The sequence below is a fragment of the Lutra lutra genome, chromosome 15, assembly GCF_902655055.1.
Source record: "Lutra lutra chromosome 15, mLutLut1.2, whole genome shotgun sequence".
Taxonomy (NCBI): domain Eukaryota; kingdom Metazoa; phylum Chordata; class Mammalia; order Carnivora; family Mustelidae; genus Lutra; species Lutra lutra.
This window is the reverse complement of record NC_062292.1, coordinates 3,276,632-3,304,285: the sequence shown is the minus strand read 5'-3', so window position 1 is coordinate 3,304,285 and position 27,654 is coordinate 3,276,632. Positions and strand designations below refer to the sequence as shown.

The following is a 27,654-nucleotide window of genomic DNA, read 5'->3' as shown; positions in this document are numbered from 1 at the left end:
GGATGACACAGGACACACTATCCCAAAACATGGCACTCTGGCACATTGAATACCTTAACCTGGAAGAATCTGGGAAAATGGCCGATGTAGGAAGGTCACTCTGATCTCCCCCAACCCCCTGACCCTTCCCTGAAACAGGTGATGAATCTCCCATGTGAAGGATGCCCTCTCTGCACCGGGAGAAAGGAAGACAGCATCATCACCAAAGACAGGGAATGTGAGGTTGGGAAGTCTGTACAAACCAGCCTTGTTAAACTAACCCTTACCTTCCTAGCTCCTTCTTCACCATTTACAACCCCTAGTCCAAACCTCTCTGTCTCGTCAATTCTTTACATATGTGTTTTTTCTTTGTCCAAAATGTATAAAGCTTCCTACTCCTGTCCCTTCTTCAGGCCTCCATTCTCTTGTAAAGGCTCCTGTGTGTGTGTAAAAATGCAACAAAATTTGCACACTTTTCTCCTATTAATCTGGCTTTGTCAGGTTAATTTTCAGCCTCTGCCAGGAACCTTGAAGGGGGTGAGGAAAATTTTCCTTTTCTGTAGGGATATGTGCTTAACGGTGGGGACTCCAGAACTAAGATCTGCCCTGGTTCAGTCTCTTAGTTGCTGTTTGGCTTTGGGCAAATTAAGTAACCTCTGTTCCTCAGTTCCCTCATCTGTATAATGAGGGTAATAAGAACTGTACCTTCCTCGTAGGTTGCTGAGAGGATTAAGAGGTGATGGCGGCTTGGATTACGGTGGACCCGTCCAGGCTTCTCCTGCTGGCCTTTACCCACAGCTCTTTTTTGTTTCCAAGGAAGAGTCAGCCGGTGAGCTAAAGCATGTTGACGACCCTTTGAGGTGGGAAGCTGATGAAACGGCAAGCTGAGAAACAAAAGGGGAGGACTGTGAGAGTAGAGGGTTTTTATTGGCATGTTGATGATGCATTAGCAAAATATAGAACGCCAAAAGAAAAGCCAACAGTGTGACATAGGGATGCAGTTAAATAGCAGCTTGCTAGGGTACAGTGTTGGGGTCTTGGAGTCCCCACCCCTAAGTAGCTAATTTCTTCACCTGGTTCTGGACAATTAATAAAATAAAGAGTGAAGACTGAGTCTAAAACACTCATTTCACTATAGATAGAGGTTAAGCAAGGATGTCCGGGTCTACAATTATAATAAAAAATTGGTTAAATAAAAGGCTAAGATAATTTATTTTTATAATTTCTGGCTTTATTTCTCAAGTTCCCATCATCATAAAACCCAAATAGGTTGCCCGGACTATTTACTATGAAATTTCGATTCCCATTTAAAATGGTTTACTTGCGGTGACTTTTTCATGACGCATCTTGTTTTTCAAGAACTGGGGTCATGGCATGTGATGAGCTCGGAATTTAGAAGTCTATTCACGGTGTAGGAAGGAGGTGTCTGGCTTGGAGCTTCTTCCATAAAGCAAATCAAGGTGGTAAGCAGTGAATGGAGGTGTTCGCTCTCAAGGCCACTGGTGAGCAGGGCTGGGCATTAGGGTTGCATATGTTTGGCTTCAAATCTCTGTTCTGTGACCCAGAGAAAAGTACTTAACTTCTCTGAGTGTGATTTCTCATCTAAAAATTAATATGTGGAAAAATTCACCACATTGTATCATGTAATGAGCTAATAAACACATCGCAGCTCTGCTTTCTTCCTCAAGAGCTTGGGCACAGATGACTAAACGTGACATTGCTTCAGTGGGTCACTTTTAGTTGGATTTGAAGATCTGGAGTTAGGTGTCTCTTCTACTGGGTGATGTTAATAAAAAGCTAGACTCATCAACAAGTCATGTCAGAAGCTCCACTCCTAATGACTGAGAACAATTCCTCCTTGGCTGATGTTTACCTGTTGCATTCTGGAAGGTCCATCTGGGAGGACATGGATGGCTGTGGTGGTGGTGGCAGTTGTGGTGGTGGCAGTGGGCCTCAGGGATTTGGTGGGGGTCACAAGGACAAAAGAGTGATCCTAGCTGGAAAGTGCTACCAGAGAATTCATGGAGACCCCAGGCCATGTTTTCTGATGAGGCAAAAGGGAAAAAAGCTAGTGTTGGTTTCAAATTCTTTCTGTCTTCAGACTCTTCAGCTATTAATGGTCAAATAACTGTGTATCTAAAACCCTATATTGTCTGCTGTGCACTTTTTCCTCATCTTCCGGATGAGGATACTGAGGGTCAGAGAGTCACTTGGCCAAGCCCTCCCCGCTAGTGTAGAACTGGGGCTATAATCCAGATCCAATTCTAGACTTCGTGCTTTCAACCACTACCCAGGGGTCCCCGTTACTGTAGTTTACTCCAGTTGCCATTTGGATTGCTTGCTGTTGGTGGACTGTCCTTGTTCATTTACATGCCTGAGGTCATCTGAGGAAATGTCTCCTGTTGGCAGGAGGAAGAATGTGGGTAGAAGAGGACAGACAAGAAGTGTCAGTGGGTGAGGCCGTGTTTAATCAACAGTCCTTTATTTAGCAGCACTTGATGTCAGGCAGTGTTTTAGCTGAACAAGATTCGGTTCCTCTCAGTAAGTCGCCGTTAGGAGACAGATTCAAAAAGAACGTTACAGTTGACCCCATAATCAGTGCACCCCTGCACAGTCAAAAAATCTGTGTAACCTCTGACAACCCCCACCCCCCAAACTCAACAGTACTGTTGTACTAGTAACTTACTGCCGGCCGGAAGCCTCGCTGCTAACACAGCCAATTAACATGTGTATTGTGTGTTATTTGTATGATAGACTGTATTCCTACAATAAAATCAGCTAGAGGAAAGAAAGTGTTACTATGGAAGTCATAAGGAAGAGAAAATACATTTATGGGCTCTACTGTATTTATCGAGGAAAGAAATCCATGCATGAGCAGACCTATTCCCTTCAAACCTGTGACGTTCGAGGGTCAGCTGTGTAGGCGACAGTGAGGAAAGGGCAATGACAAAGCAGGGCATGGGGTGAAGTCATTACAAAGTGGGGGTCAGCCCTGCTCTGAGGATTCAGGGAAGGCTTCACCGAAGGAGATCACTGAGCCCTCTCTCGAAAAACAGCGGGAGTTTCATTCCCAGCGGAGGCAATGTCTTGCGCTGAAGTGAGGAGGTGCGGTGCGGTTCAGAGGCTGGTGGTATTGGCGGGTAGGGGTGGAGTGGGGCTGGGAAGCTGCGGGCTGGGATTCTGGCCATTAGGCAAATGGGCGCAGATCACGAAGGGTCTCCTTTTCCAGGCTAAGGAATTTGGACCATTATCTGATGAAGGAGACACTTTCAAGGATTTTAAACTGGAAAGCCACGTGTCTGCACTGGATCCTTTTTGTCTGCCCTGCCATGGTCTTTGCTGTCTGTCTGCACTGTTGGAGGCTGACCACCATGGACGGCATCGGTCCGTCTGTCAGTTCCCTAGGATTGCCGTGAGAAAGTGTCACAAACCAAGTGGGTTATTCGCTCCCAGTTTCGGAGGCTAGAAGTCTGGAATCCAGGTGTCGGCAGGGTTGGTTCCCTCTGGAGTTTCTGCGGGAGAATCCGTTCATGCCGCTCCCCTAGCTGCCGTCTGGGCGAGCCTTGCGGGTGCATCGCTCCAACCTCTGCCTGTCTTCACCTGGCATTTTCTACCATGTCTCTGTCTGTGTGTCTTCTTCTCCTTTTATAAGACACCAGTCAGATGGGATCTAGCTCGCCCTGCTGCGGCATGAGCTCATCTTAAATCGATGACATTTGCAAAGATCCTATTTCCGAATAAGGTCAGGTACCACGGGTTAGGACTTGAATATATCTTTTTGAGGGACACAATTCAATCTACAACAGTCGGCAACCTTGCCCTTTCACTTTTGGTTGGGTTAGGCCATTGGGAAGCATGGGCAGGGGATGAGAGGGACAGAAGGAAATAAAGTTAGAGAATTTATTCCTAAGCTCTGTACTTTTGGGGTCACCACAAACTGCCTTCATCTGTCAGCTGAAGATCGTAACCCTTGAGAGGTGGCCCTCTCCACAAAGAAGTCTCTCTCTTTCTCATTCATGATTGTTTTCTCCTCTTGCCTTATTAGGCCTAGGAATGGTAAAAATATCTCAGTTACTAGCTGGGAGTATTTTATTATCCCTATGATTTCCCTACACTCTGCCCAAACCTTTTGTAATAATCTCTGTGTCAAAATGTCCACAAATTACCTAATTTGAGTGTCGTCTTATTCCTATCGAGATCTTGATGGCAATAGTGATGCTAATTTTATTTTAGCATAGTTGCTTAGGTAGCAGAGTAGAGTATGGATAGGAAAAGGAGGCAAGAAAGGAGGCACTGAGACTACAGAGAAAGATAGTACAATAATTCAGATAAGAACTGACTGGACCTGAGCTTGGATGATAGCAGTTAAGATGGAGAGGAGAGGAGAGGAGGGAGGCACAGAGTATTTGGAGATAGAATTAATGTGGCTGGGCACAACTCCGGTGATTAATGAGATTCGTCCTCACCAAATACGTATTAGATAAGGGGAAATTCTATCCTGTAGATTATCTCGTACTGATTTCAAAAAAAATGGTTTACAGATCAGTACAAGAGAGGCAAGGAGGATAGGTGCCCCCCAAACTTTTAAATAATGTGACATGGAGGCAGGCTTGGTGGAATCAGGAACAATTCGAGTTTTTAAGGGTTTCAGTGTCCTGTCCCACTGGGTCAGGATGGCATTTCTGGCTCCATCCCATTTTCCAGGGCCCACGAGGCGGTATTGGTAAGGAGTGCACGGTCCAAAGAAAACTTCCCAGGCTAGTCTGGGATCCTTGAGGAACAGAAGAGGGACACTGGGCTTGGCGCCTATGGATGCAGCAAGGTCATCCAGGTACTGAATGAACTCAAGTTTGTCTTCACTGGTGTCTTTCATCACACCCCTGAGAGGAAAAAAGATGGATCATTTTCCATTTTCAAGTTATAAGTCACCCCTCCTCCCACCATTTTGTTTCTTCTTATCAGGGTCAAACCATGTTTGGGAATGTTTTTCTATGTTGCAAAGGAAAAAAGTGAGAGGAGTTTATCTACAAAGGGTGTTGGTGAGGATAATCCATTTTGTTAAAGGGAATGGTAAAAGGAGGCCATTGGAGAGGGGCTCCAGATAATGGTTTGGGTTGTTGAATTTGATATAAGGTAAAAATCTGGTCAGTCCAAATACAACAGTTGAATGAATGAACATGATCAGAAAGCATTGATGTGGCCGCTTACTTTTTTAATGTTAATTTTGAGTCGAGACGGTCATCTGTGGTGTAACAGCACTGAACATGATGCAGACCTGAATATTGTATATGAAAGTTTATTCCTACCTATTGCTGCTGTTAGTAAACCTTCATAATGTCCCTATGTCATTCATTCATTCATTTATTCTTTCGATAAATAAATATTAAGCGTCCATCATGTGACAGGCACCATCCTAGGTGCTAGGGGGCCAGCAGCGAATAAAACAAAGGCCTTGTCATCAACGAACTTACATTCTAGTGAGGAAATTAACAGATTATTAAAACGCCCAGCCAGGACGCCTGGGTGGCTCAGTCGGTTAAGCGTCTGCCTTCAGCTCAGGTCAGGATCCCAGGGTCCTGGGATCGAGTCCCGCATCCGGCTCCCTGCTCAGTGGGGTGTCTGTTTCTCCCTCTCCCGCTGCTCCCCCCCCACCCCCTTGTGCTCTTCTGCTCTCACTTGCTCACATTCTCTCCCTCAAATAAATAAATAAAATTTTAAAAAATATTAACCCCCCTCAGCCAAATAGATATGTAATAAATCAGGTGGTCATAGGTATTATCAAGTAATATAAAGGCAGGGAGGGGGACAAGGCACTGAAGGGACTGGCTGGGCTGCCACGTTTATACAGTGTTGTCAGAGAAGGCTTCTCTCTTACGAGGTGAGGTTTGACAGCCTGTAGCTCTCTGGTGGGGAGAACATCCCGGGCAGAGGAAATAGTAAGCGCAGAGGTTCTGAGGGGCTGTGCCTGGCATGTTTGCGGACCAACGAGGAGGCTGGGGTGACTGGAGGAGTGTGGGTGAGGTGGGAGGACGGAAGGCAGTGGAGGCCCAGAGCCAGCTGGAAGCTCTGGAGGGCCACAGAGTTGCAGGGAAGTTTCTGGGAGTGAAATGGGAAACAGAGGGCTCCGAATAGAAGAGCAGTCGGTGTTGCTCACTCCTGCTGCGGTATCAAGATCTGACTGTAGGACAGAGTGGAAGCTGGGAGACCAGAGCAGGGGCGACAGCAGGTGTCCTGGTGAGACATGATGGTGGCCTGGTCTGGGGTGGCTATGGGGATAGATGGAAGGGTCTGGATTCTGGATTTGTTTGAAGGTAGGTGCTGACGGTATTTGCTGATGTGGGGTCCGAGAGAAAAAGAGGAGAAAAGGATGACTCTAGGGTTCTTGGTGGACTGACTGGGATGAGCAGCCAGTGACAAAGAAGGGGAGAAGTCTCAGAGCAGCCCACATGCGAGATGGGTGGGCTGGTGATGGGGTCGAGGGTGTGTTTGTAGACATACTCTCTCAATTTGAGAGACCTCAGTGGTGCCCAAGTGGACATATGTGGAGGGACTTGGATTAGGAGTGGGAATTCTGGGGAGAGAGATGGAAGCCACACTGTACGATGGCATTTAAAGCCACAGGCCGGGACGAGGCCCCCGAGGAGTGAGTGTTAGCGGCAGTGAGAAGAGGTCTGAGGAGTAAGGCCGGGCTACACCAGTTTTTAAGAGGAAGGAGGAGGTCCATCAGTAAATTCAGAGAAAGAGAAGCCCGAGAAGTAGGAGGAGAACTAAGACACAGTGGAGTTCCGGGGGCCGGGGCACCCACGATTGCCATCTGCTGGGGGCCGGGCTCTGAGTTCTACTGAGGTTACAGGGCAGGTGCCCCCACGGACACATCTCAGGCCACAGATCTAGTTGTTAGAAGAGTTAAGGTTGAAAACATATTCTTCTGACTCTAGCGCGGTGACCTCCAGCTGCTGTAGTGCTTCTCTAGGAATGGGTTGCATGTGTGTGTGTGTGTGTGTGTGTGTGTGTAAGGAAATACCCTGGTAGGTTTTCCTGGAACGAGCTGCATGTCATGTCCTACCTTTCTATGAGCTGCTCCTTTTTAGTAGCCTCGGCCATCAATTTCTGGGATGGAGGTATCTGACAGAGTCCTGTGAGAACAATCGGAAACACATTAATGTCACCTGTACCTTTTCCTTCAGGCTCTCCTCCCCCCACCATTTCTGTCCCACCATTGCTCTATCCTTAGGACATGTAAGCTCAGCCTGCAATTAGAGGTCATCTCCGGAGGCAAAGTCCTCCTCCAGACCCATTCACTAGGGTCCTCTCCTGCCAGGACGACGAGGATGGACACGCCATGGCCCCACCCTCAGCAGCACGGGCCCCGGTCATCAGCACCCACTCCAGCTGCGTTCTCTGCCCGTGTACCGTATATATTCATATACGAAGTTGTCTGTATTATGCGGTTTGTGTACACCTGTTTGTGTCCGTGCGTTTGTGAGACCCAGTCGCCGGTTCAGCGGAAATACTAGCAATGACCTCGTTTTTATAAGCCTGCCTGCCGGTGTCTAGGCCTCACGGAGGCTCTGACTGCTCCAGTGGTGAGAAGTGGTGTCTCAGCCTCCCACCTACACGGTCTCAGGGCGTGCGCTCTGCTCTCCTGGCTGGGAGCCGAGTGCTGACCCAGAGCGTGGGGTCCCCGTGAACTTGAGCTAGCTCTGCCTTCACTCCGTGATGCTTGTCGCCCGCATCACTTTATCCCGTGAAGAGTGGGCAGGACCTTCCTTGGCAGTTCCCGGATCGCCCGGAGACTCTCTGGAGAAGCCTGTGAGTACCCTGGGGCTGTGAGCTAATCGCGTTTCATTTTGTCAGTGCTGTCATTCTGATAAGCGCTTTTGAGCTCATTATCAAACACTAAAAAAGCCAAACAAAGTACCATCGGGTACTTAAGAGCCTTCTGTGCTTTTACTATAATCGGATAATGCTGTCAAAGCACTTTAATTGGCCTTAAAGAAACAAAAATTTGTGATCATTTCATGGAAACGTGTGGCATTGGATGTCTATTACATTTGTACAGTGTGATAAAAGTCGACACGCCTTAAGACTGCATTCTGTGCTATTTGTAAATTATTGGCGATTGTTTTTATTCACGAAGGACACACTTCTGCTAAAGGACAGCTGATTGGCTTGGTAGTGATTCCTGTTTTTATTTAAAAAATCACGCAAGTGCAGTTCTTTAAAATGCTTACTCATCTAAAACTTGCCCTGCTTTAGAGAGTTATGAAAATAACAGCCAGAGAAGAATGACAGCTGTCAATTAATAGCCTTCACTGTGTGCCAAGCATGGTGCTAAGCGCTCGGCAGACATCCGTCCTATGACATTCTTGGGAAAGAGGTTTTATTATTCCTGTTGTTCTGTTCTGATGAAGGCTCTGCGCTTCAGAGAGGTCCTCACAAAGCCGATGAGTTTGAGTTGGGGTCGGACCCCAGTAGCCCTGACTCCCATCATTGGTGCTCTTACAGTGAAAGTGGACAGTTTAGTGTCCAGTACCTAAAAAAATTTTTATAGGCATTTCTCAAAGGTTACCATCTCCTTAGAACTCAACTTTATTCACAGTGTGCATTAGTCCAATAACTTTCTTCGGAAGTGGTACAAAATTCTACTTCTAGAAATAAATAAGATTTAGAAGTAAATAAACCAGACTAGACTAGAGTAGAACAGAATAGGGGATCCCGAAGCTTCAGTAATTCAGTGAATCTGAGAGATGGGATTATATGTTGTTGTCCAAATTTACTCCATCTAGAGAATCAAAAACCGTTTTTCCACTCTGTCATGTTAGCGATACGAGCACACCCACCTGATAATATCACCCACAGATGAAGTTAAGTATCTGTTAAACTCTTGATATTTTATATTACTTTAGCTTACATCTGTGCCACTTGGGCTAAATCACAAGGCACTCATTTGAAGACTCAGATGGTCACATAGGGCTTTAAAAAGAGTCAAGTACCTTTGAATACTCTCGTGGCCCAGCGTGCTTGGAGCTCCGTGCCCGCCAAGACGGATCCTTTAAGGCTGATGAAGCCAATGAGAGCTAGCGTTGCTCTCTCTAGGTTTGAAGGAAAGACCCACTTATATAGGAATATCTTCTTTGTACTGAGGCTCTTAAGAGGTTCTTCGAGAAAGGGAAAAGAAAATGTGTATCCTGTCGCGAAGATCAAAGTATCGATGTTTTCTTCCACCGTTCCATCTTCAAAGAGAGCGGAGGTTTCTGTAAACTCCTTCACGCCGGTTTTCATGGTGACTGTCCCACAAAGGATACAGGTTGGCAGTTCGTCATTCACAATGAATTTTGATATTTTCCTTTGACACAGAAGAGAAAATTATTCATTGTACTTATGTCTATGAGATACCGGAGTGAACTCTTCATTTGGTCAATTTAAGGAAGACTGTCTGTCAAGCATAGGGAGTGAATTGACCAATGTCTAGTTCAAAGTTGTCTCTCCAACTTTCTGTTGTAATAACACGTTTTGTCCTCCTACTTCCGGTAGAAGGCATGTCGACAATGTTTAAACCTATTCTTTCCTGCTTGGGGTTTAAAATTATCTTGATATTAATTTCTGGAGCAATGCTTTCCTTGAAGCATCAGGATTGAGTAGGCAACAATCCATTTAATAATCAGTTTTGGGTCTCACCTCACCCAGGCCTCAAAGGATTGACAACAGGCAAAGAGGAAGTTACCAAGAAGTTTTTGGATAAAAATAAAAAAAAGATCTGAATCCATTTATGCTGACAAATATTTTCATTATGAACATCATTCTGTCTAATCACAGCAGACATAATGTCTTTGTAAAATAGACATTTTGGGGCACCTGGGTGGCTCAGTCAGTTAAGTGACTGATTCTTGATTTGGGTTCACATCATGTTCTCAGGGTCATATGGTCAATTCAAAGGGGGGTCTGCGCTGGGTGTCGAGCCTGCTGGGGAGTCTCTCCCTCTCCTTCTGCCCCTTTCTCCCTCCCCTGCTTACACATGTCCACACACACTTTCTCACTCTCCCTCTCAAAAAAAAAAAACAAAACCAAAAAACAAATCATCCATTGCCATTAATTTTCCTTATAAGAGCTGTCTTACCAAAGAAAAGTATTTGAGTCAAGCATAAAATAAAAGTCATCTTTAATGACCTTATATTCATTATATATTATATATATATTATATATATATATATATTCTATTCATTTCAAAGGTTTTCTTTCTCTTGCCATGTGCAACTTTATACAGATGTATATTAAAACATGTAATTCTAGGAATTCCTGTTGGAAATGCATCCTCTAATCATCTAGCCAGAGACAACATTGATGAAAAGTTATCTGTACTTTTGATGCTGCAAATATTCCATGTGTAGATGGTAGCCATTCCAAGATTCCTCAAAGCCAATTTTAATTTCTTGATTTTCAAGCTCGAAATGAAAAGTTTTTATCTTCATTTTCTTCTAGCCTAATGAATTCCTACTTTTGTTACCAGACAGAGAATATCCCCATCTCAAGGACTGCTGTGGTACCTGATGGACATTGTCTTAATTAAGGAGCTAAGGGGGTGCCTGCGTGGCTCAGTGGGTTAAGCCTCTGTCTTCGGCTCAGGTCATGATCTCAGGGTCCTGGGATCAAGTCCTGCTTTGGGTTCTTTGCTCAGCAGGGAGCCTGCCTCTCTGCCTACTTGTGATCTCTCTGTCAAATAAGTAAATAACATCTAAAAAACAATTAAGGAACTAAGGTCAGAACAGAATAAACAAAGGCAGCATTATAATTATTGAAGATTTTGAGTTCTGAATAAAATAGAATGAAAAATAATTTTCCCATCAAATAAAAAAATTTAAGTACCCCTTTGTAATACTTAATCCATAATTCTCATGGTTAAATCTTTTATTCAGTTGCCTCTGTTGAATCCAGTTTAGTACACGTGAGGGCAGAACTTGTGTGATAAAATTAAGGCATCTTCTTGTAATCACCATATTAAGTGGGTAGCCCCCTTCTGAAGAGCGGTGGAGAACCCAGGCACCAGTCCTGGTACTGAGAAGTACCTAAAAAGTAAGGCAGGATAAATAGAGGGACATCATCTTGTAGTATTTTTCCTTGGTGTGCTTCAAATGTTCTCATAACACCGGACCTTTTTTTTTAAGTTTTTAATTTTAATTCCAGTTAGTTAACATACAGTGTTCTGTTAGTTTCAGATGTACAATATAGTGATGCAGCATTTCCATACAGTACCCAGTGCTCATCACAATGGGTGCACGCCTTCATCCCCATTACCTGTTTCACCCATCCCCCCATCCACTTCCCTCTGGGAACCACCAGTTTGTTCTTTATAGTTAGGAGTCTGTTTCTTGATTTATCTCTCTTTCCCACTCTTATTTTTCCCCCCCATTGTTTGTTTGTTTCTTAAATTCCACATGTGGGTGAAATCATATGGTATTTGGCTTTTCCTGACTGACTCATTTTGCTTAGTCTTATACTCTCTAGCTCCATACATGTTGCTGCAAATGGCAAGATTTCATTCCTAAGATCTGTTCCTAACTGGTAAATTTGTACACAGATCTATAAATGACTTTCTGTCACTGCCATTGAGGTTATGCACTATTCATCAGGCAGTTTTTTTCCCATCTAAGTAATATCAAATTTAAAGTGATGTTTTGGGAGAGCTATTTTAATTGGGTTAAATCAAAATCTCTTCTTTCCAAATTGAATCACTGTCCTATAATTTATGTTAAAGTGGAACAGATTTCTAATTTGTGAATCTGTGCTTGGACTTTCTAAAATCATTAAATATACTTCGTGGGCAGAATAAAGGTTGCTTTTCTTTTAAAACAAATGTGGTCAGAAAAAACCTTCCCTTTTCTAACTTTATATGGGAGTTTTGCCAGAATCGCAGAGGGAGAGTGTAAAAGAAAGATAATTGGTCTGGGTGGAACGAATGGCCCATTTGGTCTTGTTTCTGAAACTGTTACCTCTGAAAAGTCCCTAGTGGTCTGACATCCATGCAGTTTCCTAGCCCCCTCTTGGACATGGTTCACTCCTGTAACTGGTGGATTTTTTCACTCATGCTATGTCCAGATGATTTAGCAACTGGCCAATGTGTTTTGTCATCATGTCTGTCTCTTTCCAGACACCAGAAAGGATGATGGGGTGAGGGTGTGGATTCAACCAGGTACCTGCGCTGCCACCCGACTCAGCTCCACGGCTACGTCTCCTGCAGTGTTCCCAAGACCGATCACTAACACGCGTTTGCCTTGAAAGCCTTCTGGGCTCTTATACTCCTGACTGTGCAGGATCTGGCCTTTAAATTTATGAATACCTGAGGGGAAGGAGGGATCAGAAAATCAGAAGAATCTAAAGTTGTAATTCCCTAGGATGCAGGCATAGGGTCTGGAGGAAAAGGAAAGTTCCAGAAATATGTCAGCCTTTTGCTCCTGCTGCTAATTGAAGGAAGTAGAAGCAGCACACCATCTCCCTCTCCACTGGATTCTGGGAGCCCAGATATAGACTGAGCACAGCCTGCAGGAGACTGACAAATGTGGGAGAATTTGTATGCTACGCGAGTGCTCCCTGTGAAAGCAGTTACTTGGGGGGACTCGAGCTCACTGCAGATAAACCTCTCACGCATGATCCTGAACATGGTAAGCAAGAATTAGACTGTATTTTACCCAACAGATATAGTCTATAAGAATATGGCTTGTGTATATAACATATTTACAAACTGAATTTTAATTTATTTACAGTTTTCCACAGAAGAAATTTTGTGGCAAGTTCTCTTATACATAAAGTAATTCTTTTTGTGGTTTAGGCTTGCTACTTATACTTAATGCTTATTTTGCTTTATTCTTTATTATATGCTTAATGCTTTATTATACCCTATGCTTATTTATACTCCATTCTTATATTATTTATATTTGGGTTACTACCGATCTTTCCAGTTCCTAACACTCTGTTAATAGCAGGACCATGATTATGGTATTTGTGAACATGAGAAGGGATCTCAGAATATTTCTTCTCTTGATTCATTTTTGGTAACTATCTCCTTGGCATCTAGAAAAAAGACATAAAGCATGGATTTGTGTAAATGAAGACTGGGAGTAACAGAGGAAGTAGAGGTGTTTGCAGTGGCGGCTGCAGCCATGGGAATTACATTACGAGGTGGCAGAAGGAACAAGAGGGATGGGGTCAGTGACCGTCGGACCCACAGGTGGGTGAGATGAAGGTCTGACAAGGAACCTGAAAGGGAAGCTTTCAAGTACTTCTGAAATTTTAAAATAAAAAGATGAAACTAGGGGTGTCTGGGGGGTACAGTTGGTTCAGTGTCTGACTCTTGGTTTCAGTGCAGGTCATTTTCTTAGGGTTGTGAGATGGAGCCCTGCATCTGGCTCCACGCTTGGTAGGGAGGCTAAGACTCTTTCTCTCTCTACCCCTCTGCCCCTCCCCCCACTCTCGCTCTAAAATAAATAGAAATAGGGAAGCTTGAGTGGCTCAGTCAGTTAAGTGACTGACTTCGGCTCAGGTCATGATTGCAGGGTCCTGGGATCAAGGCCTGTGTCGGGCTCCTTGCTCAGCCGGGAGCCTGCCTCTCCCTCTGCTGGCTGCTCTTCCTCTCTCTCTGACAGATAAATAAATAAAATCTTAAAGAAATAAAATAAGTAGAAATAAATCTAAAAATAAAAAAATGAAACTGTCTCCCAGAATATATCATTCTCCTATCATACAATGATTGATTGATTCATGTACTTAATAACATTTATTGCATTGGTAATATGTGTAACACAGTATTTTAATTGGATTCTTTGCCTCCTAAGGCCCCCAAAGCTGGAAACTGAATACAATCCTGGCCATATTCCCAGGGACACGTTAAGCCCACTGTGCAGCATTCGCAAAGAATGTGTATGCAGATCTGTTTTGGGACCCCTGGCCCCTCACTCACTTTTGGGGATTGGAGTCGAAGTAGCTAGGAGTTGGAAATTGAGAATTTGAGAATTGAGTTGGAGAATTTCAGGAAAGGACGTAAAGTGCTGTGACGTTTTCTGTCCCTGGGACATGAAGGCAGGGTGGAGGGCTGCAAGGAGACCATTGTGAGACCTTGACCCTTGGAGTCTATGAAGCTCGGGGCCTGGTGTTTGACCCAAACTTGACAGGCTGTGGCTGCGCTTGCCTGCAGGTGGGGCTGGCTGTCCTGGTAGCAAGTTCTTCCTCCCCAGTTCAACATTAGTCTTAAAACTACTTGTGAAAGATCTGTGGTGATTAGTGAAAAGCAGAAAAGGCTTTTTTTTTTTTTTTGAGACTCTTTTGAAGATTTAATTTTTTTTTTTAAAGATTTTATCCATTTGACAGAGAGAGACACAGCAAGAGAGGGAACATAAGCAAGGGGAGTGGGAGAGGGAGAAGCAGGCTCCCTGCTGAACAGGGAGCCAATGCAGGGCTCGATCCCAGGACCCTGAGATCATGACCTGAGCCAAAGGCAGTGGCTTAACAACTGAGCCACTCAGGTGCCCCACCAATATTTTATTAAAGAATTTTTTTTTTTTTATTTGTCAGAAAGAGAGAGAGCACAAGCCAGAGGAGGAGCAGGCTCCCTGCTTGGTGGAGAGCCTGATGCGGGGCTCGGTCCCAGGACTCCAAGATCACGACCTGAACTGAAGGCAGATGATTAACCAACTGAGCCACCCAGGCGACCCACCAGAAAAGCCATCTTAAAAAGAGTAAACCTTGGGGCGCCTGGGTGGCTCAGTGGGTTAAGCCTCTGCCTTCAGCTCAGGTCACGATCCCGGGATCCTGGGATCAAGCCCCGCATTGGGCTCTCTGCTCAGCGGGAGCCTGCTTCCTCCTCTCTCTCTGCCTGCCTCTCTGCCTGCTGTGATCTCTGTCTGTCAAATAAATAAATAAAAATATATATTAAAAAAAGGTTTTCTTCTTAAAAAAAAAAAAAAGAGTAAACCTTAGATAGATGTCACAGGGGCTTCGACAGCATTTGAAATCATTACCCAAACCGTTGTAGCTCTCTTGCACTTTGGACTAAGTAAAAATTGATAGAAATGATTGCATTTATTCCCCAACTGTTCACATTTTGGCTAGGGCTTTGTCTTGCAGTGCCTCGTCATTTCCTTGAGGAAACTATGACTATTTGAGGTTATTTTTTTGCATTGCTATCATGTTTGAAATACTTTACCACTGAAGGAGCAGAGGACATGCCACCCCAAATGGGCCGCTTTGATAGACTGATCATTTTTAGGTGAAGGGCCTTGAAATACAGCAAAGGCAGGGAGAGGCCTTCTCTGGACCCGCCTCATCTGCCTAAAGGCAGCTCCTCCAAAAGGACTCTTGTGGTCATAAAACTGTTCCCTGGCGTTTTAACAACCAGGGAAGATTGGCTCTGGACTCACAGGATCGGACAGCACAAGTCCATGCAGACAGACTTTGTCGCAGACGATCGCATCTCCCATCGACTCTTCTAAGAGCCTGTTGTTCGTCTTTCTAGAAACATTTCCTGTCCCCCCCCCCCCCCCCGATTGCCTACAGCCCCTCCCCTTTCCCTATTAAGATGGTATGTAAACTCTCAAATCTCATGGCTTTTTTGGGTATTCATTATTTTCTGTGATGCCCCCGGATTAGTATTAAAAATTAATAAATCTGGGGGCACCTGGGTGGCTCAGTGGGTTGAAGCATCTGCCTTTGGCTCGGGTCATGATCCCGGAGTTCTGGAATCGAGCCCTGCATCGGGCTCTTTGCTCGGCAGTGAGCCTGCTTCCCTCTCTCTGCCTCTGCCTGCTTGTGATCTCTGTCTGTCAAATAAATAAATAAAATTAAAAAAATTAATAAATCTGTATACCTTTCTCCCTGTTAATCTGCCTATCAAGCTGAGGAGGGTAGAAGGAAAGTCTTTTTTTCCTTACAAAACAGAACTGCGCATTTCACCATACATATATGCAAAATGGGGGTCTTTTTTTTTTTTTTAAAGATTTTATTTATTTATTTGACAGAGAGAGAGATCACAAGTAGGCAGAGAGGCAGTCAGAGAGAGAGAGGAGGAAGCAGGCTCCCCGCTGAGCAGAGAGCCCGAGGCGGGCCTCGATCCCAGGACCCTGGGACCATGACCTGAGCCGAAGGCAGAGGCTTTAACCCACTGAGCCACTCAGGCGTCTTTTTTTTTTTTTTTTTTTTTGACAATTCACCCACAGTTTTTTTAAAAAGATTTTATTTATTTATTTGAGAGAGAGTGAGTGAGAGAGAGAGAGAGCATGAGAGCAGGGTGAGGAGCAGAGGGAGAAGCAGGCTCCCCGTTGACAGGAAGTCTGATGTGGGGCTCTATCCCAGGGCCCTGAGATCATGACCTGAGCCAAGGGCAGATGATGCTTAATAACTGAGCCATCCAGGCACCCTATTTATTAATTTTTAAGTAGGCTCCACATGCAACGTGGGTCTTGAACTCACGACCTTGAGATCAAGGGCTGCACACTCCACAGACTGAGCCAGCCAGGTGCCTGAGAGCTGGGAATATAACTGCAAGTATTCTGATGCAAGATCCTGGACTTTTAATGTCCAGGTTATGCCCCACTACCTCCCCCTGTCTCTCTTCCAGTATCACTCTGTCATCGCTTTGTGCATGGTAAATTGCATCGCTGTTACTCAAGGAATGAATTCACGCTACGGTTTAGCAGGAAATTAAACCCTTTACAAAAAAAATCTTAATGAACTGTGGTCAGCCAGGGACCTCTAGAGTTATTCTCTCAAGTCAGATTTGTAATAATCCTCCTGGAGATGGGAGTTACTCATCCTTGTCTTTATAGGTAAATCCACTCAGCTTAGAAAGGCTAAGTGATTTGCTTAAGGCCATATAATTAGTAAGTGCCAGAGATAGGATTTAAATTCTGGTTTTATGACTCCCATTTGTGCTACCTTTCAAGCTGTTTTTCTCCCTCACATGACTTAAGGGATTGAGTTTGCTCCGGAAATAGCAAGTAATTATATTTAATTTGGTACCAGTAATTCACCCCCCCCATTTCTTTTTCTGCAAAAGAGCAGGCAGAATTCTTTCATACCAACACCCCGAGCTAAGTCCCCCTGAGCCCTCTGTTCAGGGTCCTATGCTGGGCACTCCACGGCCAGCAGCTGATTTCATCCTCAAGCAACCCTAGGAAGAAAGTGCTGAGTATTTCATTTTACAGGGGGAGAAATAGGGACTTAGGACACACGGTTTGCCCAGGTGCCAAAGAAGTCAGAGGCACAGCTTGAACCTAGGTTGCCCATGGTAATCAGGGGGCAAGGGTGCTTCTACTTGGACAATGGGAATGACTCTAAGGCTTTAGTTTCCATGAGAATCACATTGTGGGGGGAGTTTGTTAAACATTGGGATTCCAGGGGCCCACTTTTAGAGGTTCTTACTCTGTAAATGCCACACGAACTTGCTTTTAAAATAAGCATCTCAGGTCTTGGCAGTGGTTAGGAAACCCTGAGCCGTGGTCATAGCCCACAGCTATCATCACACTAATTCTTTTCTTTCAGGCTGTTTTCATAAGGCTGTTCGGTAACTGATTTCATTCAATAAGCTCATATTAAACATACACTCTTGTCATGGAAAATGACTTCAAGGTTCAGCTTTCATTTTAACTGTATTTTGCTTTCTCGATCTCATGCCCATGTATGGGGGGGGCGGCGCCAGGGAGTGGAGAACTGGGGACGACTGAGCCCTTGTGGATTGCTGTCCCCTCACTTGGGGGCATTTAATGCCAGATGATAAATGCATCATTCGATGCCAAGGAAATGCAACATTCAGGGGAGAGAAGTTTTCAGACAACTGGGCAATTTAACATAGAAACATCAAAACCTTTTTTTTTTTTTTTTAACAGAAGTCTTTCTGAAGGTAATTATCTATTTTACGTCCTAAAGGTAGATAGTTCAAAGTCATCCTTATAACCTTCAATTATTGCATCGTCCTCTTATTCAGTGACACCCTCAGGGTCTTCCGAGGGGCACGGGACTTAGTTTGCCTTGTCACTAAATGTCTCTTTCTTCATCTCATACTTACTGCCCTAATGTTATGGTTTAGGAAATCACAGCAACTGTATTAGGGGAAGGACGACCAGGCCCTTGAATTCCATTTACAATGCTCACAAAGCTAAAGACATTTATGAGTAACTGATCACACACAATTAGGCATTCACATCCCTCATCTATAACTAACGATCACAACTGATACGCGGTTGGAGAGTCAGTCTTACACAACTTCTGCATGGAGAGAGGAATGTGCAACTCGGGTCCGTGTTACCCACGCTGGGGCTCCCACCTGGGACATAGGAGGACCTCGAACTCTGAGGTGCGATGGGTGCCGAGACAGGAGTTGAAACAGAGGGCTGAGTAGTTCTTAGTCTGGGGGAATCACACGTCTCTTAGGAAGCCGCTTCTTCTGAACAGCTCTCAGAGGTTGGTACTAGTTCCTAGGAGGTCACGAGTCACAGCAGCAGGAGCTACTGTTGGTGGAGAGCTCACTAAGTGGTCTGTCCTCTGCTGAGTATTTTACATGGATGATTTCACTGAATTCTCAGGACCGCTCTATGAGACAGAGTCACTGGGCGAAGTTTACCCAAGGTTATGCAACTAGTGCTGGGATGTGGTCTGGGCAGCTGACTTCAGAACTTTGTTCCTAAGTAGTAAGTTAAAGGTCACGTCTCCAGGGCCATTGCCCCGAGGGAACTGTAGCAGATCAGGACTCCTTGGAAACCTTCCACTGTGTCCCTCAGCCACATTCTGCATTCTGGGAACACAAAGAAAACTGGGGTATCTGTCCTGGTGTCCTCCTGTCACAAATCCTTCTAGAGTCTAGTCATAAACATAGACCTTCTCAGGAAGAGTCTCTGAAATCGGTATGTGTGAATTCCTTTTCCATAATCTGGGTTTGGGGCAAAAGAGAAGGGCACACCAATACATCTGATGCAATCATTTCTTCCCCAGAGGTCATTAACGTATATAGAGATGTTTGCTCTTGAAATGACCTCAGACTACCGTGTGATTCTGTTTTATGTTTGCCCAGTCTCTTCCCTCGGAACCGGCTCTTCTGGATGACGTGCTTTAAACTGCCACAGGAATTCCCCACGTCTCAGTTCTTGGCTGATCTTTTGCAGTAGCAACTTTTAGTCAGAGTCCAAGTGGAACTAAGGGTAAACCGAGCCAAACCTGACAAGACACTCCCTTCCAAAAACACCAGTGCTCTGGCACTCGTAACACATCTCGGAAACTTTGTTACGAGAGCTGGTTCTATATTTCTTCAGTGCTGTGTCGTTGTTCATTTAGGCAAGTCTGAAGCCCAACCACTATTCACACCATTGCTTTTCTGCAAAATTATGCAGAGCCTCGCTCGATCCCTAAAACATTTGTTTAAAGTAGGATATTTTGTTAATTTGAGATACATTTGTAAGATTTACATTTCGGGTTTTTTTTTTTTTTTTTTTATTGGCTCAGGTTTGCAAGCTTTCTTCTTCACCCTCGTCCTTAAACGTTCTTTCAATTCCTTAATGAAGTTTCAAAACTTCACTTCCTCCATTGTCTTTAAAGCCACTTCTAAGTGACGAAGAGTAGCTGCACTACATTTTAATCATCCTCATTTGATCTCAAAACATGGTGATCTGCCAATCATGACGACCATGGCTTTGAACTATGCGGATCCACTTACACATGGATTTTTCTCAATAAATACCACACAGCACTGCAAATGTATTTTCTCTTCCTTGAGGTCTCCTTAATCACGCTTTCTTTTCTCTAACTTACTTTATTGTAAGAATATAGTATATAATACACATATAGAATATGTATGAACTGTTCATACTATTAATAAGGCTTCTAGCCAACAGCAGGCCATTAGTAAAGTTTTTTGGGGTGAGTCAAAAGTTATATGGGGATTTTTGACTATGTAGGGGGTCAGCGTCCCTAACACCCGAGATGCTCAAAGGTCGATTGTACATTTAAAAAAAAATGAGCTGTTAGAGTCAAAAGCATTTCCAAAGGAATTTCTAAAACTCCATTGTGGCAATAGCTTTGGCATAAGAGATGTATGGATTATTATTGTGGGGACCATTTTGAAGGGTGAAAATATTTCCTGAGATGTATACTTGCTGCTCTGTTCTTTAAAAACAAATCTGTTAGGTTTTTTTATACTGTCACTTCCTTTAGGTTATTGAATTACAGATCACTCCTGATTCAAATGACCTGTAATTCAACAACAAAATTCAAAAGCTTGTATTTTTTTTTTATGACCCACAAGCCTTATGTGATCATTGAACTTGAATCAGACAGGCATGTTAAAGCTTCAGTAATAGCAGCATTTATATTAATAAGTAAATAAGAAGACACCTCCATAGTTCTTTACACCTTTCAAAGTTATTTTGTACATTGCATTTCTGTGGGTGAACATAGAGTTGTCTCTAGTCATTAGGAATTATTTTCAGTTACAAATAAATGACTTTTTCTAGGAGAGCCCAGAAGAGTAGACATGGTCTCAGGTAGAAATGACTCACCAGGAAAGGACTCCAAGGGTAAACGGGGATTTAGGTAATGTCCGGTGCAAACCATGACAGCATCAAAGACATCTCGTTCCTGCTTCCCCTCTGTCTCTGTGACAACATCCCACTGGCCAGTTTCGGAGAAGTCTGGACGCTTTGTTATACTGCGCACTGTGGTCTGAAAGTAGCAGACAATACTCACTTTCTTTCTTTTTTTAAAAATATTTTTTATTTTTTTTAAACATTTATTTATTTGACACAGAGAGAGAGAGAGAGAGATCACAAGTAGGCAGAGACGCAGGCAGAGAGGGAGGGGGAAGCAGGCTCCCCACTGAGCAGAGAATCAGATGCGGGACTCCATCCCAAGACCCTGGGATCATGACCTGAACCGAAGGGAGAGGCTTTAACCCACTGAGCCACCCAGGTGTCCCCACTCACTTTCTGTCAGTCACCTTGGGACCTCATGTAATGGCTGGTATGGTAACCATGTTCATGGGCCAAGCCCATCTCAGGGTAAGAGGTTTGTCAATATTAGTTTATCTCCCCAATAAAGAAATTAAGTAACTTGTACAAAGTCTAAAAAGCAGTCCTACATGGTAGGCCCCAAAACATTTGCATTTCTTCCCTGGAAGGAGGAAACATTTAGTTCTTATTTCCAGTGGGAAGGAGATGAGTTACAATACCAAATGCATCTGGAAAATGTGGGAACAGTTTTGGCTCATTATAGTTTCTGCAGTTCAGATTCCTAGTCATTTCTTCCCAGCACATTTCATGAACTAAATTTGTTTCTTCTTTCCTCTCAAAGGAAAAAATCTCTAAATTTCATCCTGAATAAGAATTTGGATTCAGAAGAGGAATCAGGAAAGTGTATATCTTAGTGATTTATTTGAGCAAAAATGAGAAATCGGAGAAGTGAGGAGTCTTTATCATCTGCCTTATTCATACAGAGAGAAAAAATAAAAATCAGGAATAAGTTTACTTAGGATGCCCTTTCCATTAGCTTGCTGAATGGGCAGCCCCCATTATTAACCTTTCTGTAACCCAAGTTGTCTTACCCTAAACCGAATGTATTTCAGAAGGTCAAAGTGCTCAGCAAATTCTTGGAGATAGTCCCAAAATTTTCCTTGGTTCATGAAATTGGGATAATCTTCTTGGAAGGGGAAGTTGCTATAACATGACATTTCTTTGCAGACATTTGTCACTAATGACCTGTAGACCCTGGTCATCCCATCTTTAGAAGTTTCCTGTGGTGAAACATAGTTAGCTAGATGGGGTGGGGGAGGCAGGAAGAAAAGAGATTCCACTTGTAATTCCAAAGAGTTTCAGGAAAACAGCATTAGAACTCCATGCTATAGTTGTCAGAAATCATTGGTGGGACTGGAATTATTAAACACAATATCTTTCTCACACTACAAAGAAGTTAACAAAATTTAGTAGGCCTCCAAGACTAACACTGCCTTTCAGTGATTCCATAAACACAGGGCCTACAGTCTGCCTGGCTTATTTTTTTCTTCTTTTTTTGCCATCCTCAATCTCCCACTCATGAGGACCTCGTCCTCTTGCCTTTGCTCACAGAACGCCTCATTGATTTTTGTATTTATTGTCTAGGTATATTTCCTTTTTCTTGTTTTTAGATATCTTTATTTAGTTTAGAGAGAGAGAGCGTGCACGTGCACGTGGGGGGAGGGGCAGAGGGAAAGGGAGAGAGAATCTTTGTGCTGGGGGTGGAGCCCAATATGGGCTCAATCCCAGGACCCTGGGATCATGACCGGAGCCGAATCGGGAGTCAAATGCTTAACTGACTGAGCCATCCAGGCACTCTTATTTTCTTTCTTTCCTTCCTTCCTTCTTTTTTTTTTTTTTTAACTCAATATTATTTTCTAAATATTTTCTCTATTATTTTAGAGTTGGGGAAGAAAACCAAACCAACTGTGGGGTCAAGTAGCAGAAAGTACACAAACCAGACCCAGTCTTTTCTTTCCACACCGACATGTGGTGGCTCGATCAGCATCACAGTCCATCGGGAAAACCTTCCCCCCAGCACACTGTAATCCTAGGGTTGTGACCACACCTGCTTACATACATTTGCTTATTCCCTTTCCTTCACCGTCTGTCAAAGACTGGCAAAGGCCACCTTCTCCATGAAGACTTCCCTCACTCATAGAGTTCGAAGTACTCTCCTCCACCACGAGTTCCCACGGAATGTTGCTTTTCTCTTACCCCTGGAGCATCCAGTTCTCAGACCTTCTGTCTCCCGACACTTTATGCCCCACCAGTGGGAGGGATGCCTAGGTCCCTGCTGAGGCAGCTGGTATTAAAGCCACTTCCAGCCCCTACTTCTGTTGCTCGAGTCACCTACCAGCTGGACTAGCCCTAGGTGTAACCCCCTAGGGTGCACATTCCACTCCTTAGAAGAACTAATCAGTGCCTTGGCTCTTTATATTGTGATAAGGTATAAGCTCCCAGACCTCCCACCCCGACCTTTCAGGGTCTGGATTCTTGCCCTACTCCTGCCAGTTCTCTTCCCAAAGACCTGAATAATCCTGTGGGCCGGAGCTCACTCCCTGAGGCCAGCTTCCATCCTTCCAAAAGCGTCATCTGCTCTGTATTCACCAATGCCACTCAGCCTAACCTAGGTGACACTGTTACTTTGTCTCAGAGGGTCCATGGTCTAGAAATCACTGTAACTTCCACCACTATGTTTGGTGTATCAGACGGAACTCTTCCTTCCTCCCTCTTCCAACTGGCCTTGACCTTGCCCTGTGGAGTCCGCAGGTTCATCACCTGTCAGACTGCAGGAGGCGGTCTGGTGTCAGCTGCACATGAGCTGTGGTGTTGTAGTGAGCTGCTTTCTTACGTGATCACCAAGGTAGGCTGAGGCCACCATGCCAGAGCAGGGACAAAGCCAATAGGCAGTTTATGATTGATGGACGTGGGAGGGTACAAGTACGCACAGTAAACTTCCATAGTCCCCCGATGTCGTTAGTTCTCTCAAAGCAGGTGGGTTCCAGGTCCTCATCCAAGCAGCACTTGATGGAGGACAGGCCACTCACACCAGCTCCAATCACTGCCACTCGCTTGGCCATGGTACTCTGTTGGAGGAAGGCCGGGCTGAGCGACAAGACTGGAAGGAACCTCCTGTCATAGAACTCGACTCTTGGAGCGGTCTACACACCCTCTCTGAGCTGAGGCAGATTCACATTTTGGTTGAAAATGAAATCAGACTCTGGAAATCAGAGTGTTTGGCTTAAATCTTAGTGTCACTCACTAATATAGCATGAGCTTGGGCTAGCTATTAATCTTCTCTAGGTCTCAGTTTTCTGTTTAGTACGAAATGGAATGGAAATAATAATAATAATATCTTAAATATTTGTTATGAAGTTAAATGATTGATATGTTGGAAGGACTGTGGAAGTGTAGGAAGTATACTCCTACACAGTAAGTGCTCACTTAAATTCAGTTCTTGGTATTAACTACTATAGTCAGGACCTTGATCCTGTTGAGACTTTATTTATTTTTGTTTAATTTTTAAACATTTTTTATTTTACTATTATTATTATTTTTATTTTTATTTAAGTAGGCTCCATGCTTAACATGGGGCTTGAACTCGTGACCCCGAGATTAAGAGTTGCCTCTTCCACTGAGACAGCCAGGTGCTCCTCTGGATGTTAGATCCTCTCCGTAGTGAAAGGGCCTTTGCTATCACCTCGTCGTTCTAGACCCTAGGACCTGTGGGTAGCAAAAATGTTAGTTTTTCTTCAAAACATCTAGAGTCCTGAAGAATAGCTAGTCAAGGGTCATCTCCTGCCATATATCAAAGATGTTCCACGAATTAAGGGCAGGTCTTAATTTTGCACAGAGGCAAGAAAGATGGACCATGATATAGAACAAAGTCCTCAAGGAGAGTTCTATGGGACATTCTAGGCGAGGTCTTCTGGAAAGTAGAGACTGCGGGTAGTATGTGTCACAGGGATTTATAACCAGTTTTTCTTGGTATTTTAATTCGGACTTCTGCAAATATCATCACAGCTTTCATAATGACGTATGGACTAACCACTTAGTTAATTCCAACGAAACCCCTATGTTGAGGAATTGTCCGAGTTTTAAGTTACTTATTTAATTAAATTACTTATTTACTTATTTATTTGTCAAATTATTTAATTAATTAAATTACTTATTTAATTTAAATTATTTAAACTTATTAAATTGCTTGTTTGTAAATTACTTATACAAAAATGCCTAGCACCAAATATCAGTGTTAATTCCCTACCTCCCTAATTGTCTCCCTCTTTTCCTCTTTCCCCTAGAAAAGACAGCTCCCAAAGATAAAATTAACCAGCAAGTTTGCCTCTAACCAGTAGGCATACATACCTGTGGTTTCCTTTGGGTTGAGGAGTCGGATTTCTAGACAGTTTTTAATCGGAAATAAGTGGCCTCCACCAATAATAACACTGGAATTTTCAGGCCACTAGGCAGAAACCCAAAGTTGGTGGCTCTCAGCTGTGCTTTCTTTGCAATAATAACGCCGAAGATGGTGGCTCACGGAACTGGTCAAGTGCAAAACAGGCCACTGTAGACAGACTGGAAGCAAAGTAATTCATTAAGCAGGCGTGCCCTGGGCACCTCTAAGTGCAGTTACTGAGCCAAGTGTGGGGGACCCACAGATGAAAAGCCAGTAACTAAATAATAGTAATAATAATAAAAAAAAAACTGTCCACAAGGAGATGCCACCATATGGAGAGAGGTGGACACTTGCGGTATCACGTGGGGTGTCCCTGCAACAGCGGTGCGCTCTGGGTAGGCTGTTGGGCTGCGTAGCTCTGCCGGGAGGCTTAGAGACCCAGAAGGGGCTGTGTTTGTCTGGGGTGAAAACACCTTGCTCTTTACACACCAACTTAAGAGATGGTACAGGCAGCAAAAGCAAACTGGGAACTTATGCCTCCTAAAACTACACAACACTTGCAGATCATGAATTTCTGAGTGAGGGCAACCATTTAAAAAACCACTGAGGGAGGTTGTGAGTGAATTGGAAACTGGAAGATGTGGGTTCTAGTGCTCCCTCTGCCTCTAACCAGTGTATATATGTAAACAAGATTCTTTTGTTCCCTGTGTGGTTGTTCCCACGTGTGTAAAACAGAGGTTTCTAGTAGTTTTCCCTTCCGGCCCAAGAGAATTGTTTTTATGCCTGAATGCCAAGTATTTGGTACCAAATTTGAAAGGTAGGAGAGATACTGCAGGCCTGAAGGGCTGGGGGTGGGGAGTGGGGACATAAGGTGTGTGTAAGCTCTTCGTACACTAGAAAGGTGCTAGCAATGTGCTAGCTGTGGCTCAAAGCTTGCTTATGACGAGTCCTGTGATAGAGATGAGCCCTGAACTACTGAGTTGCACTTTGACTGACATGAAAACCCCATCCCATTCCTGTCAGACCAGAAAACGTAGGAATTGTTCTTGAGACGTGGAGAGACTTGGGTGATTTGCAAATCATGCGATGGTTATGATGATGATTTATTTAAATTTGGAATCTCATCTGTTGATACTTCTTATCAGCACCCAGTTATTTTGTCATAGTATTTCCTATTACCAAACTGTGGAAAATTTGATGTTTCCCAATGCCTGGCACTACCATCTCATCTGTCAGAGGAAACCAGAGGTGAGAAGAGAATTAGAGAAAGTCTTGTGATTCTGTTATTCCCACCGACACCTTTCTTTCAGATGGGTTCTCCCTACAACCTAACTTTGTCTCCTTACGATACTCCTTTGCCTTCTGACTTTCTCCTTAATTCTGTTACTTGAACCCTAATTGAGAGGCTCCTGAAGAAGAGAATCACATTCATTCTGAAGGAATGCACTCACCAAGGAGAATATTTATCCTCTGCAAAAGCAGTTTCTGGAAACATCGCCCCATTAAAAAAAAAAAAAAAAAAAAAAAAGGCAACAGCAAAGAAGAATAACCCAGGACACTTACCTTGTTGGGACAGAGCAGCCACTCTGACAAATTACTTCTCAAAGCAATAGACAAAGACAGTGTTTGCCTTAAAATTTTTTTTTTTGAAACTCAAACTCTTCGTTCTGAGAGGAAAACAAAGGAAAGCAGACTTTGATCAAGTGGTCTCAGTGTGGAAAATGATTTGCCTTCTCAGTCATCCTGGCGACCGCAGAAGGTGTCCCCCGCACTGAAGACACAAAGTTATGTGGGGCAGGAGCGGGATACTTCCGTAATCGCAGGGGAGGGCTAAATGACGCGTCGGAATCCCGGCTTTGGATTCGAAGAACATAAACTACTTTTGCCCCTTTTCCCCACCCTCCTGAACGTCACAGTTCCGGCAAAGCCCAAACCTCCCGGAAAGCTTGTTAAGTGGCTGCTCTTCTCGTGGTGGCCTTTAGAGGGTGCCAGAGTCACCACCAACGTCCCAGTCCGTCCAGAGCAGTTCTGCCTGCCCAGCTCTTTTGCATGGTTAGTCCCTTGAGCCATCATAGGAGCGGTGCAAAGGAGATCATAATTTAGGTGACTGTCACCTCATCAATTCTTTCATGCCTAGAGCTCTCTAACCCCAGAAATAGGATTTTAAAATCCAGAGCTTATAAGGGATTTAAGCAGCGTCATCCTTTTGGAAAGGGTGAGCAGAGGGAACTGGTAAAATGAGATCGAGAAAGTATAAAATTAGTTTTAAATATTAGCCTAGGGCACCATAAAAAAGAATAATTCCAGAAGCAACAATAGAATACTAAATAGGCACCATCTTTTTTTTTTTTTTCCCTTCCTTCCTTTTTTTTTTTTTCCCCCTTCTCCATTGAGTGCTTGGAAGCTAGCCATCTTAAGTTCATTGAATGGTTTCTGGACTAGCAGCACAAATGCAAATGTCCACGAGAGTCAAGAGTGTAACTCAAAGGAGGAGAGGGCCAGGTTAAGATCGACTGGAAAGCACATCTCCAGTCTATTAGCTTTAGGTAATGGTGCTATTTGAGAGCATAAGTCCCAAATTGCAATTTTAGACTCTTCAAAAGAAAATGAAAATACAGATTTGTATATGCAATCCTCTTTTGGAACAAATTAATTTTTTCTTTTGAAAAATATTAAGCTCACATAGAAGTTGAAAGAAAAACAGTTTTGTTAACGAGCAACAGTGTCTCCCTCACCCATATCTTCAGGCATCAA

The 27,654-nt window shown here is 43.9% G+C and overlaps 1 protein-coding gene across 5 annotated transcripts; it reads right to left on the bottom strand.

Moving 5' to 3' along the window:
- Positions 1–1,192: 1,192 nt before the first annotated feature.
- FMO4 (flavin containing dimethylaniline monoxygenase 4) lies at positions 1,193–26,729 on the bottom strand. 5 transcript variants are annotated; one of them, XM_047704355.1, is made up of 10 exons: positions 26,464–26,729; positions 24,885–25,079; positions 23,453–23,593; positions 21,554–21,742; positions 20,514–20,676; positions 12,174–12,316; positions 10,846–11,045; positions 8,976–9,328; positions 7,046–7,115; positions 1,193–2,378 (listed from the first exon to the last, which is right to left on the bottom strand). In XM_047704355.1, the coding sequence occupies exons 3-10, from the start codon at positions 23,582–23,584 to the stop codon at positions 2,360–2,362; spliced, it is 1,269 nt and encodes a 422-aa protein (XP_047560311.1). In that variant the 5' UTR covers positions 23,585–23,593; positions 24,885–25,079; positions 26,464–26,729; the 3' UTR covers positions 1,193–2,359. The 5 variants fall into 5 exon arrangements, with proteins under 5 accessions (XP_047560311.1, XP_047560309.1, XP_047560306.1 ...); XM_047704353.1 differs by having other exon boundaries at positions 1,193–4,859; positions 23,453–23,590; positions 24,870–25,079; positions 26,464–26,728; XM_047704350.1 differs by having other exon boundaries at positions 1,193–4,859; positions 26,464–26,728.
- Between the last annotated feature and the right edge of the window lie 925 nt (positions 26,730–27,654).

Bases quoted from the DNA above. Each gene is read 5' to 3' on its own strand.
- FMO4 (XM_047704353.1), bottom strand. From the start codon at position 23,584: ATGGCCAAGCGAGTGGCAGTGATTGGAGCTGGTGTGAGTGGCCTGTCC. The intron at 9,329-10,845 runs GTACTTAAATTT...TCTGTGTCAAAG, and splicing joins GGATTAAGTATTACAAAGGG to GAAAATATCAAAATTCATTG. The intron at 7,116-8,975 runs GTACTTGACTCT...TTGTTCTCACAG, and splicing joins GGCCACGAGAGTATTCAAAG to GACTCTGTCAGATACCTCCA.